General features: G+C 38.7%; 1 protein-coding gene across 2 annotated transcripts; it reads right to left on the reverse strand.

Annotated features, from left to right (window-relative positions):
* Nucleotides 1-1,409: 1,409 nt before the first annotated feature.
* LOC139465870 (uncharacterized) lies at nt 1,410-13,825 on the reverse strand. 2 transcript variants are annotated; one of them, XM_071247830.1, is made up of 6 exons: nt 13,597-13,825; nt 9,421-9,536; nt 7,988-8,226; nt 4,996-7,238; nt 3,845-4,013; nt 1,410-2,500 (listed from the first exon to the last, which is right to left on the reverse strand). In XM_071247830.1, the coding sequence occupies exons 1-6, from the start codon at nt 13,753-13,755 to the stop codon at nt 2,382-2,384; spliced, it is 3,045 nt and encodes a 1,014-aa protein (XP_071103931.1). In that variant the 5' UTR covers nt 13,756-13,825; the 3' UTR covers nt 1,410-2,381. The 2 variants fall into 2 exon arrangements, with proteins under 2 accessions (XP_071103931.1, XP_071103930.1); XM_071247829.1 differs by having other exon boundaries at nt 13,567-13,825.
* Nucleotides 13,826-14,080: the final 255 nt, after the last annotated feature.

The raw sequence follows: 14,080 nt of genomic DNA on the forward strand, positions 1-14,080 counted from the left end.
TTCTAACATACAAATATTAATATACATGCAATAAATATTAATATGCATGCAAGTACACCCAACCAAGTTAATTTCCTAATGATATTGATGCTGGATACTGAATAATTGACTTACATCAGATCTCTGAAATGAAAACATTTTACAGAGAGAAACAGTTGTTAAATTATTTCAATAAAATATAATGAAAAGAAGCTAAGAGACACGTCATTTTCAGAAACTGCAGGAATCTAGACTTGCCAACTATTATAGACTTACAATGTTACATATGACTACAGTTTGAATAATTCCAACAGGTCTTTAGATATTCTTATAGATAATTATTTCTTATTGAGTACGTTAGGTAGTATATGACCAGGTGTTAGGAAGGTAGAATTAGAATGTGCTGGAATTTACCCGACCATGTGATGGAAGATCAGTGATTGTGAGACCCTGGAAGAACATTCTATAAGTTGAATTCAAGTGTTAAAGCACAGGCATTTTGGTTTACAGCGTGGACATGTCAAAGTTTCAAAGACTGACGGCTGTGTTGTTTCTATACCCTTTCTCTCTCTGAGTATTTTTTCAGATGTTATCGTGAGATTCAATATAATAACACTCAGTTTTGGGCATGTCTAATGGATAGTTTAACAGATAGTCTGAGTGATTTCACAACCATTATCAATGTGTGTCAGCTTGATGTGGGAGCAAAGCCCAAAGTGATACAGGTCTTCAACATTTACCACTTTGACGAAGCACATAAGCATGGGTATGGTGTTGTCATACCTAGAAACACAATCAGGCCAAACTGGGGAATGAACCCCACACCATAGGTTTCTGGCACACCCAAGGGATGCAAGCAAATTGAGGTACCTAGATGACTGGGCCACCCGTGCCCTCAACCAGCTAAAAACGTGTAATACTGCAACAACTATATAAATCTTATTACTGACTTAAACAGTTTGATCTGTCCCTTAACATCACAGACAGTACCATGCATCTCCAGGCTACAGCTGGAGGTTTGGAAGCTGGAACCTTCTGTATAAAGGCCTACTGTAGTAGGCAGGATAATTACACGTCAAACCAGAATGAACATGATGAGAATGATGTGCAAATAAATGTCTCTACTTTGATGTCTGGTTGCATTCATCAAGCATTTTCCAAAGTGTCCTGCAATCTTATTACCAGTGACATACTGCTGAATCATCTAAAGGCATTTAGAAGCTGCAGCATCAATGTAGACAAGGCTGGTTGGAAGAATAAAACTTGAAGATGAAGTCAATAAGTCTTCATCTAAATTGTAACCAAACAAGGTCAAAGTGTTATGTGTTTATTAAACACAAACAATCATTAAACACACTTTGGACAATTGCTGGAATTTTTGTGCAGATTTACAACAAGTTTTTCCGTATATTAAACTAGTTACAATTAGACAGAATTCAAATGAATTTATTTTCAAATACAGCATGCAATCTTTGAAACAGGAACTCCTGTTGCAGACTCTGTTACCATGGTTACAATGGCAAATGACGGTTTGAAATCTAACATACATGTAGCTTTCCTTCAAAGCAGATAAGACATCATTCATGTCCAAGGTTATAAACCTGCAACATTTCTAAGCACTTTCTAAGTAGACTACAAGCTATCCTGCACACCAAACGGCTTGATTTGATGATTCCAGTTAAGTGTTTACCAGGAGTGAGTGAGGTCATGCATGCATGTCGCTATGTAAGTGCAATAATCTTGCACGCGACGTTATACCTCATTACACCTCACTTCACCTCATTAATGTCTGGCCTTTGTCCACAACAAACACATCCCAGAACACAAGGCCATCACCTTTCCAGCTGTGGCTATGGAAAACTTTTTGTCGCTCTTATTTCACTTCTTTGTTTCTGATAGTGTCAAATGTTTCCATTGTTTTGATTGTTGTAGTGAACCCATGAAGGTTCGATCCAGTCATAAATTGTTGCATACTCTCTTGATTGCCTCAGTGATTAAGACAAACAGATCAGGGACCAGAATTTATTTAGGAGAAGAACTTCGATGACCGGGATTTATTTCTCTCACAATAACATACAGCCTGGCCATTTCTCTCATGTCGAAAACATGTCATGTAAGTTATTAAATTCACACCAGAAGTAGAGATGATGGTATTTCGTCTACGCACCATCCATTCTCCTTCTCCTGAGGAGGAATCCATTTGCTTGTTCGACTTGTCTGTGAGTAACAGACGCTTGAAGAGCTCCAGCTTAGAAGGGTAGGACTTAGTTTCTGGTTCCAAGCCATTTTGTGTCATCTTGATATCAATGTAGTGCCTCCACTGATGCCCTGCTCTACAGTACTTCTGCTCTATAGTACCCCTGCTCTACAGTACTTCTGCCTTATATATGCTTTCAGTTACTCTACAATACAGCACCTCCTTCAATATAGTACCCCCCTGCTATATAGTCATGTATAGTACCCTCTACCTTCTTCTTCTTTTTTCCAGGTTTCTTCAAGTCTGGAGTTGGTTGTACTTGACCTGTGTAGAAAATAATAAATTAAAAACATGAATTTCTCACATGGGCCCACAAGGGCCCACTATATTGTTTCTTTATCTTCAATTTCATGGACCCATATATATTCAGAGAGAGTGAATTTAACAGTTATTAAGCATGTCAGTTTAATGTGGGAGGACAGCCTGACGGGACGCAGGTCTCAGACATTTACCACTTTGCTTTGGTGAAAACCCACAAGCTGGGGTATGGTGATGCCACCTAGAAACATAAACGGGGTGAACAGGGATTCAAACCCACAATCATATGGTTCTGGTGTGCCCGAAGGACACAACTCAGCTAACTGCGGCACCTTAGAAGACTGGGCCCTGTGAGCCCCCCCCCACCATATATATTCAAATCAATCAACAATGTCAATTTACATGGGTTTGTATAAACGTTCCACTATCTATTTGTTTGATAGGCTTTCATAAATGTTGATACATGACTAAGTCAAGCTTGACAACGGCATAAGGATCTATACTGAAACATCGCCAATACAGTAAGATGAAGATGTTATCATCCATAAATTGTGACTCCTTTGTTCCACTATCACCTGAGAATATATATGTCCGGTTAGTGGTGCAGTCACAACTTTTACCAACAAAATCAAGTGACGGCCTAGTTTCAGCGAGAGGGCAACCAGCAAGTGCTCAGACCAATAAGTGCTCAGATTACATTGCACAAACAGCAATATTATTCTTACAACATGTGCCATAGCTTTGCAACCATCTAATCTACACACTGCTTCAAAATCAGGCAATGGTAGGATTGCACACAGTTCATGCATGGAGTAGATCTCACTGGACTTCCATGAGAGTTCCACGGCCTCTCATCATGACTTGACTTACAATAGACACTCATTACCAGAGCTACAGATGAGCGGCGTATTTATGTAAAAATAACCATCCAAAATATTCAAAACCCAATTACTTTCAATTAACTTGCGTACAGAAATGCATGCATTAAATGAAAAACTCAAATGTATTAAAACAGCATGCGTAAATACCCAATGAAGTTTTTTCAGCATGCGTACAAAGGAGCTAATTTCCGAAACACAATTACCAGCTAATTTACTTTCCAAGACAAGCCTATATATTTCGAACAGCTATATACATGTAAAACATTATTTTTATTTTTTTTAAATCGTAAAATATTCACTAATTGTGGGAAAAACCCAATAGAGTGATGAATAGATGAGTGAAAACATATTACTACTATACCGCCTGTGTAGTCACAACGGTGGTACAAACGTTGTGCATACAAACCCACGATGTGTTGACCATGATCAATCTGTAGCTCTGTTTAACTTTCAAGATGAAATGGCTCACCACAATTCGTGCTGGGATGCCTCGGTTTGTTTAGACATGAAATATGGATCCCCTCCTGTATTGTTGCGTCACTGGTCAAACGGGGTCTCTTGCCGTTTCTGTTGCTGGTAATGGGAAGCTGGGTACTTGAAGAATCAGCAGGTGTCTGTCCGGCTTGGCTTCCTTGTGACTGAAGACAGAAGAAGCACCACACATGAAAGAGAATCTTCATGTCAGGGAGATATTTGGCCCAAAGTCTTCACCAAATTCATTAAATATTCCCAAAATGGAAAGTAAAGTTTCCAAATTATGTTCATATACATTACAGCTAATTTTATGGCTTGTAGAAATACCGTATTCGACATAATAAGCGTCCCGCTCTAATAAGCGCCATGGCAATATTTGCTAAAATATTGGCTTGTGAACAATCCCAATCAGCACCCCTTCCGATTGATCAATGTACACAAGACTTATTTATTCGTGTATAATACGCATTCATGTGTTATATCATCCTTAATTATGGTCAATTAAATTCTTGAAAAATATATCTCTAATATGTTAACATTTCAGGCTGTTAGCATAAAACACGAAATTTACGATCTTTCAACTCGAAATAATATTCTAATAAGCGCCCCCTATTTCTAATTTTGAGAGCGCCCTGGGCGCTTATTACATTGAATACAGTAACCAGTTTTTTACTGATAACAGGAGAAATACATAGGAAGAGGTTGTAATGCTTAGTTAATGTTATTGCATTGAATGCAATCTCCAAGAACAATGTTAAAATAATCCTAACACAGCCTCTGAATTTACACGGGTAAAAGAACTTTAAAAAATCAAATATTTAACAAAATAATGATTTTTCCAAATTTGCCAGTCAGGGGCACTTAGATGTTGATCATGTTGAAGTGTCTCGTTGTCTTGTTTACTTCAATCACTTCAATTCTAAAACAGATTGTTACAATCTGGAATGAATCTGGAGTGCCCAAATAGTAGATGGTTTCCCAGTTATCTCCCCTTTGCCTCTGACGCTGGTAAAACTCTTGAAATATTTATTCTCTTGAGAAGCCAATCCATTCTCCATCCCCATCCCCTACACCCTTCAGACTGATACACATGTCTAGACCTCAAGACTTATACTCATCATGCTAACAGACTGGTATACACTGTACATTGTCATCTGCCTGATCCACTGTTTTAGAGATCCTTCCCTCTCTTCTACACTCTCCTTCCTCCGGACCAGAGAACTCTTTCTGCTGGCCAGGGCAGATTTCCTCATGTTTATGGTTGTCTTCCTCTAGACCACAACATTCTTCTTGAATAGGGCACTGTTCCTCTTGAATAGCGTGGTCTTCCTCTTGACCAGAGCACTGTTCCTCTTGAATAGGGTAGTCTTCTTCTTGACCAAAGCACTCTTCCTTCTGATCAGGGAAGACCTCAGTCTGAAGCTCATCTCTCCTAGAGCATGCAGAGCTTCTGTTTCTGCCATCACTGCCATCACTGCATGGCTTTGGAGAAGCTGTAGGTTCTCTTGAAGATTTCACATGAATATTCAACTTTGGTCTTTTCATGGCTGTAGACAAATGCTTTGATAAACAATGATACTTCAAGTCACTTAGGTTTTTGAATGTTTCCTCGCACAACTTACATGGGAAATTGGATGCTGTGTCTGTCTTGTCTTGTTCATGGGCATTCTGGCTATGTAAATACTTTCCTGTTAATGCACCACTGGATTTGTGATATGGCTTTGATTCCTGTGTTGCATGGCATTGAAGTTTTGAGGTGAGGGGGTTTCCAACATAAAGACACTCTTCAGCATTGACACTTCTTTTTGCTTTGGTTTGATCGTTGTCAGCAGAACTTGAGGAAGATGTACTTTGTGCTGATGAAGATGGACCCTGTGCTGAAGAAGATGTACTCTGTGCTGATGAAGATGTACTCTGTGCTGAAGAAGATGTACTCTTTGCTGAAGAAGATGTACTCTGTGCTGATGAAGATGTACTCTGTGCTGAAGAAGATGTACTCTTTGCTGAAGAAGATGTACTCTGTGCTGAAGAAGATGTACCCTGTGCTGATGAAGATGTACTCTGTACTGAAGGAGATGTACTCTGTGCTGATGAAGATGTACTCTGTGCTGAAGAAGATGTACCCTGTGCTGATGAAGATGTACTCTTTGCTGAAGAAGATGTACCCTGTGCTGAAGAAGATGGACCCTGTGATGATGAAGATGTACTCTGTGCTGATGAAGATGTTCTCTGTGCTGATGAAGATGTACTCTGTGCTGAAGAAGATGTACCCTGTGCTGATGAAGATGTACTCTTTGCTGAAGAAGATGTACTCTGTGCTGAAGAAGATGTACCCTGATCTGAAGAAGATGTACTCTGTGCTGAAAAAGATGTACCCTGTGCTAATGAAGATCTACACCGAGGTGATGAAGAAATACTCTGAGCTGATGAAGATGTACTATGAGGTGATGAAGAAATACTCTGAGTTGATGAAGATGTACTATGAGGTGATGAAGATATACACTGAGCTGATGAAGACATATCCTGATCCGGAAAAGCATCTTCCTCGCTAACTAGAGAACCTTGACAAGAACCAGAATCCGAGGTGTCCATATTTTCATATATGGTGTAATCAAGGTCATCAGACTCAGCATATGAGTGTTCAGTCTTCACAAGACCTAGGTCCATTTCACTTTGGTCTTTGTTTGATACTGTTGATCCAACCACCAATTTGGATAACCCCTTCCTCCAGGATTGAACAGTTTTTCCTTCACCAGATGGAGCTGTTTTACATTCATCATTGTCTTCAGGAGAAACACAAGGGTGCTTAGAGAAAGTGCTGCAGCCTTTGTTCTTGACAATTCTCGAAGAGCATTCTTCTCCAGTGGATTTGTCCACAGGAACACTTAGCAGATGACCACCATCCCCAGTGCTGCCATGGGATTGCCCATGAGACCAATCTAGTAAGGATGACCTGCCTTGCATGTGAGGTATGTGTAGGTTTGTGCTCTTAGACAAGGGATTTGCCAGTGCTGTTGTTGGACTACCTTTCAGGGACTCCACAGATAAAATAATAGGCTTAAACTGGTGGGGAGAGGACAAGAGTGAACCAGCTGGCTGCAATAGTTTTCTATCAATGGCAAATTTCTTTGGGACTTGGGGTCGCTGACTTGGGATGAGGGGTTGCGGTTTTGGGAGGAGGGGTCGCTGAGTTGGGACAAGGGGTTGCTCCTTGGTGTTTGTTAGTTGTGATGTTTCTGACAAACAGGCCTGGTGCAGAAGGTCAGCAGCTCTGGACAACTGGAGAAGCTTGAGGGCTTGCTTCACCTTGTCCAGACAGTCCTTGGTAACTACCAGCTCCCCACAGTACAGGTAGTCCACCATCAGTTTCAGAACCTTGGACTCAATGTCTGAAAAATAGGAGTACTGTACTACTACTAATATAACAAAGCGTTATCAATAAATGAACCTTACTAAAACAAAATAGCACAGATGTTATTAATGTGTACCAGTTTGTGCTTGTTATGAGCAAGTATGTATAGCAATATCAGGAGAATGGGGATACAAGAAATAGGCTTCACACATTGTACCCAAGTGGGGAATCAAACCTGGGCCTTCGTAGTTACTTGGAGGTAACAGAGGTGAGATCTATGTGTTATCAGCTACCGTATATGACCGCGGATAAGCCGACCCCGTAGATAAGCCGAGGTGCTAACTTGAGTAGTAACATGCATAACATTTTTTTAATAATGACAACATTGGTGTATAATAATAACTTTATTGATAATTTATAACAATAATGGCTCTAGTCGTGGCAACTTCCAAACTTTCGGGAAGTTGTGATCTATCGGACCGTCATTCAGGCGATGTTTCTGACAGATCACGATCTGAAAAATACTATCATGAAAGTGTATCCCGTGGATAAGCCGACCCCTTTCTACAGAATCTTTTTCTGGTCCTCAAAATTTGGCTTATACGTGGTCATATACGGTACATAGAAATGTGCCTATCACCTGACAACCTATACTCTGAAACATGAACCATTCTTTCTCAGGAAGAAATACATTTGAATGTATAATGCTTGAACCACTACACTTCTCCAGCACTCTTTGTAGAAAGTAGTAAGATTACAAGACAAAGTTGATAGTTTTATTCATACCCAGTTTCAATTTGCCTGAGTCAGTCATCATAGGATGCTTCATGCTCTGGTTGACTGCTACATGCTGAAGAAAACCTGAATGTGCTGCAAGAACCAGCCAATGAGCTTGAAGGTCAACCCCATCATTTGAGGTCAAGGTCACATCACACAGAATCTGGTCCTTGTACAACTTATTGACACCTTGTTTCAGACAGGGTTCTAATTCAGCATCATGGAGGATAATAGACGTTCCATCCATCCTGAAACAGGAATGCATCAAACATGTTCGAGAAAGTCATGAGAGAGTTCGTAACTGAGAAATGCTGTAAACAACAATACTGATTGCCAAACTGTTCCAGTGACTGTAACAGGCTGACATGGACTGGTAATACAGAAAGAAACGGAAACAGCAACAAGATATATGGTCACAACGTCGGGGGAGAGAACGGGAGGGTGACTGTTCCATTGATGGGGTAGGGATTCAGCTGATATTCCATTTCCATTTCTTTCAGCTAAAGAAACATAATTCCATGCTTTCAATGGGAATTTAATTCTATTCAATTTTCTATTAACAATTATAAAAATAATCTTTCAAGACATTTAAACCGGACAAATTTTAAACTGATGGGGCCCATCTGGCTGCCGTCCAGTTCTTAACAAAAAGGCTGCAGTGTTGGATTAGTCAAGTACTACAGGGATTCCACAGGTGCATTTGACAGTGACACATTAGTTGTACATGTACCAGCCGGCCACAACAGTGGCAAGTACCAGGGGGAAAGATATTGTTGCTGTCTTTGTAACAACTGCCATTGTTGCCGATGCCACGCCATGATATAATAGAAAATGAAGGCTGTCGTTTTCAATACAGACTTGAATACCAAGTAAATGTACTGCTTAAATTTCAAACCCATATTTAGTGCAAATAGTTCAGGAATTTATCACAAAGAGCAGATCATGTAAGGGTTTTCCACAAATAATAGTCTGCTACAACTGTCTAACTAAATAATGAATATAACAAAATGTCTTCTTTCTTTCAATGCCTACTCCACCATATCTACAATCCTTATTATTTGATTGAAGTGCCTTATTGCCATCATAATATATTAATTTCATATCAACTTTTGAGACCTGTGAAGACCCGGGGTAGAATAGGTCTTCAGTAGCCATGCTTGCTGTAAAAAGTGTCTATGTTTGTAGTAAGAGGCAACCAACGGGACTGGTCGGTCAGGCTCGCTGACTTGGTTGATGCATGTCATCATATCCCAATTATGTGGATCGATGCTCATAATGCAAATCACTGGATTGTCTGGTCCAGACTTGATTATTTACAGACTGCCTTCATATAGCTGGAATATTGCTGAGTGTGGCGTTTAACATTAAACCAACAAACAAACATCACATTGTGACCTCAGCTGTTAAAAAAAAATTGAAGTCTCAATCGTGTATCAACAAACCTGATAGCTTGAACAGGTGTCTTCCTTTTGGGCGACCTCCGCGACACAGGGTCAGCGCCATCTGCAGCCACAGGGTCAGGGTGCTCCCCAGTGGGGCCGACACCATTCTCAAAGTGCTAAAAGGATGTAATTGTACTGTTCAGGTAGTTGATCCTATTGATATGTTTATTTAGATATTTGTCGATTTTATCAATTATTGAGCATGTGTGACAATATTTTCAACATTGGATATCTGCAACATATATATAAAAAATCTGTTTCTAAAATGAAAAAATACTTTGAAAATCTGTTATATGATCATTTATGATAATGCTAACAAAACTTACTGAAAGTAAAAAAATAAATCATAAAAAAATGATTGGTTCATAGAAAGCAAATAAATAACCGGATTAGCAGATCTAATTATTTTCATTACTCTGATAGCATGATAACATGATTTGCTGCAGAGTTGCCATCTACTTAATTGTAAAAGTGGTACCGGTAGTCACAATTAAGGCCATTTCACTAGTTCTTCCTGAATTTTACAAGTCTCGGACAAGCAGACTCTTGTCAATTTATACTTTTTGTATCAAGATTAGATATTTTTTTTACTAACACTATGAGCCTGATTTAAAAAAAAGAAAAACACCTTGCAACAATGTAATTTTAGTAGCAGAAATTTCTTTTTTGTCAAAGGTCTGAAGTATAATGATTTTTTTGCAAGAATTTTCAGTGACAATTTTGTTTTTTTTAATAAAATCCCAGATTATCAAATGGTTGGTTCCTAATGGAATCGGGTGGTCAGGCTGAAAATTAATGTCTTACTCTCGATATCGCTTGGGAAATACAGGCATTCTGACACTCGTTTCACAAAACCAGTATGACACAGATGTGAGTGTAATATGTTCTTTATTAAATCTCCATATATGAGCTGGTAATTCGTCAGTGGGTACAAGCAAACAACATTATCTTCAAAAGTAAAAACAGGACTTATTTGCATGCTTCAGTACAGATGTTTTGAAGTGCTATTTACCGTGTAACATGACAGTGTAATGTCTTTGCTTTCAGGAAAAATATCAAAACTCATTGTCTGCATTCTATAATGCCCACGCTCTCAGAGGGCGCTACACAGCGGTAATTTTGGGACAAAAGTGTGCATTATACACAAGCAAATACAGCTCTTTGTGAGAACTTTTCTTAAAACACAAAAATATGAAACACATTTAAAGAGGAAATAGGTCACTGTAATAAATAAATAATGTTACAAAAATTGTTGATCATGTTGTTTGCAATTAACACACGAGCTATAGATAAGCAGCATATTTGCGTAAAATACCCCCAAATATTCAAAACCCAATTACTTTCAATTAAGTTGCATACCGAAACGCATGCATTAAATGAAAAACTCAAAAGTATAAAAACAGCTTGTGTAAATACCCAATAAAGCTTTTTCATTCTGCGTACAAAGGAGCTAATTTCTGAAACACAATAACCAGCAAATTTACTTTCCGAGTGAAGGCCATATATTTCGAATAGTTCTATACATCTAAAACATTATTTCATTTTCTTCAAATATCCTCTAATTTTTGGAAGAAAAATAGAGTGAAGAATAGATGAGTGAAAAAGTTTATGGCGTTATATAACCTGGGACACATTCTATGTGATTGATACTGTAATACTTTATCACAGATATGCAATATTAGCCCAGTTTACCTGTTGTTCACCTGTACCGAAATATATACAACATTAAACATGTGAAACTTTTCAGATAACATGGACAACAACGTCTTTAATGCTTGTAACAATGTTTCAGAGCTACTTCCTGGCTAAGACTACAGCTCATAAACCCCTGCCTTGAAATTTAAAAAATCTTAATCTCGGGCTTGAAGTACTGGTATTTAAAAAATCATTTATGTAACTATTGTAAGGTTAGGATCAGGTTGCCCTAACTCTGGCAACATTTAAAGTGTTTGTTACGTGTACAAATCTTTCCTCATCATATTGTTATACATTATTCCCACCTTGGGAAAACATATTAGTATGTACATTTATTAACACAATACACTAACGCAGTACGTATTCTCCATGTTCACCTGATGAACGGGCAAGAGGTATCCCCAGAACATCACCACATTCAATAAAGTGAGTGAGTGAGTAAGGGATTTGTTATCCATAAAAGTTTCATGTTTTCATGTTCTTCCAATTTTTAAATGCCTTTAAAAACTTGATAAAGGGACTGGGAACTTATGATTGGGGAGGGCGTCATGAAATAATTACACAGCGAAAGAGCAAAATATATCACAACTTTCTAGAGAGGAGAGGGGCATGACAAAATGACTCAGTTCAATTACAACTTGTTATCCATAAAATTGTGTCTACCTTGTCATCCGTCAACTGCTAAGTAATTGAACAGTTTTTCAGTTCTATTAGTTAATTTTTTTATATATATTTGAACATTACTTATGGACTGGACATATATTATTAGGGTGGGGGGGACATGAAACAGTGTTAGATGTAGGCTTATAAAGGGAGGTGGGCGGGGGGTGGATAAGCATGATGAGAAGAGATGCTACATAAAATGGGGTGGGGTGGGGGGGGGTAAACAAAATTTGATACAGTCCTAAGACTAATTCTGAACTCTTCTAAGATAAATTTTAATATCAATGAGGTATGACACACAAAATAGATCTAGTAGTCTGTCGTACAGTCCCTGTAACAAATATATCCAATATAGCCCATGCAAGTCTTTATTACTTGCACGTGAAGAAATCACCCGTTTAATAAACATACAGCTGCATTACACATTGTGTAACATCAAAACCCGTTCTTATGTACTCTCGGAACATGTTTCACGAACAAATATTGAAAGCTCTCAACATCCCTTAGCTTATTCAACGACATTGTGTGGAGCGATGATATTTCACCGAGAGGAGCTTATGCACACTCGATGACCCCAGCAACCTTGTTGCTTCACATGGCATTGTTTCGCCGATGGATCTTGCAACAAAATTCCACAAATTACGTCATCGGGTATTGGGACATGATTGTAAACTTTGAGGTGCAAGGCCTCATTCCACAAGGTGATCATATTGTAGCGCAACGACAGTCGTTATTCTAAGTTAAAGTATGTGAATTGCGATAACCTTAGCGCTACGATACTTTTGTGGAACGCACGTCTGAATTCTAAAGGTGGACCATTGTATGGTATTAAATTCATACGTTTCAACTTTTGACGTGTTTGAAGAATGATTCTGTTAAACTCAATTGGATTTTGCCGTGGATCGTGCAGGCATTAGCCTATTCACACTCAACAGTATAATTCTAAAAACGTTATAAATGGCAAGTAATAAATAAAATACTAAACTCGCTCCCGTGTAAAACCAATTAAATGAAACTGGCTTTCGCTCATCAGATACCAGAACTATTCACTCGTTTCATAAAATTGGTATTACACAGGAGCTCGTTAAATCCCACAGGAGATATCGCTTGGGTGAGATCAAGCGATATCTATACTGTATATATCGCTACAATGAAATTGCATCACAATGCTTTGCAGACCATTGTGACGTCATTAGTTACCATGACGTCACAATCAAATGACATCACTAACGGCTCTGCTACTGAAGATGTTAGCAGTACTTTTTACACTGAAGACACTGCTTATTACTTTCTACAAACTGAAAAAGTTGGAAGAATGATGTTGGATGATAAATAAAATCTCACCCTCATGTCTTTTGATATCAAATATATCAACACTCGTTAATAAAAGTAGAAAAAAATCCTCTGCAAGCCTCGGAGTTTTCCCACTTTTATCAACTTGCTTTGATATATTTGATATCAAAAGACACTCGGGTGAGATTCTCTATTTATATATAATAGTTGCAAAGTCTTGCTACTGAAGTTTCTGAAAATAAAGAGAGTTTGGGGTATCCTTTTAAGCATATTTTATTAAGATAAATTAACAATTGCTTTTCCTGTCAAATATTTTCATTTCAGAGACAATTTAAGATGTTTGTTTTACAACACATCACAATGACAAATTTGCTATATTTGTTAAAATTCTCGTACGTTTATGTTCGTCTACCTATGAATATTTCGGATAAATTCCATACTACGTTTGTGTAAAATTGATGGCTAAATATATGCGCATGTCATAGATCTAGATACCTTGGAACACACGTAAGTGTGCTTGTTTACTTTGTTGATGTCCAGATGCCGTCTGCCGCAGGCTTTGATCCATCGCTTGCATGCATCAAGTCTGGTCTTCGGTTTCGGAAACGGGTTAAATTGTCCACAAAATCGATCTGCATACCGACTATCGGAATTACACGTGCCCCATACACAGCGTTTTACCATCCTACCGATAGTCCGACAAATATAGCCAGAATGTCGGACAAATGGCCGACATAAACATTGACTGGGCTCCTGTCTCCCTAAACGTACTGAACCAAGCTCCTTCCCATCGCGTGACACCTTCGTTACACTCTCGGTAACAGTATAGAGAGCTCCGCGAACGGACTATCGCTGCGAGGAGCTTGGTACTGAACGTATACCAACAGTGGAACCGGTTTAACATTAACACGGAAGTAAATTCAGCGCACACTCCGGCGCAGTGACGACTGACCCGTTATCTCTTGGGGGAAAGACGGTCACCAACCTTAAAGGGGCACTGATCTAACGG

This window comes from Haliotis cracherodii, unplaced genomic scaffold (genome assembly GCF_022045235.1).
Source record: "Haliotis cracherodii isolate W230 unplaced genomic scaffold, xgHalCrac1.p SCAF_18, whole genome shotgun sequence".
Taxonomy (NCBI): Eukaryota; Metazoa; Mollusca; class Gastropoda; order Lepetellida; family Haliotidae; genus Haliotis; species Haliotis cracherodii.

Excerpts from the sequence above, each read along its gene's own strand:
- LOC139465870 (XM_071247829.1), bottom strand. The coding sequence starts at position 13,755 with ATGGTAAAACGCTGTGTATGGGGCACGTGTAATTCCGATAGTCGGTAT. Across the intron at positions 8,227-9,420 it reads ACACCTGTTCAAGCTATCAG|GATGGATGGAACGTCTATTA; the intron begins GTTTGTTGATAC and ends TTCCTGTTTCAG. Across the intron at positions 7,239-7,987 it reads CTCAGGCAAATTGAAACTGG|ACATTGAGTCCAAGGTTCTG; the intron begins GTATGAATAAAA and ends CCTATTTTTCAG.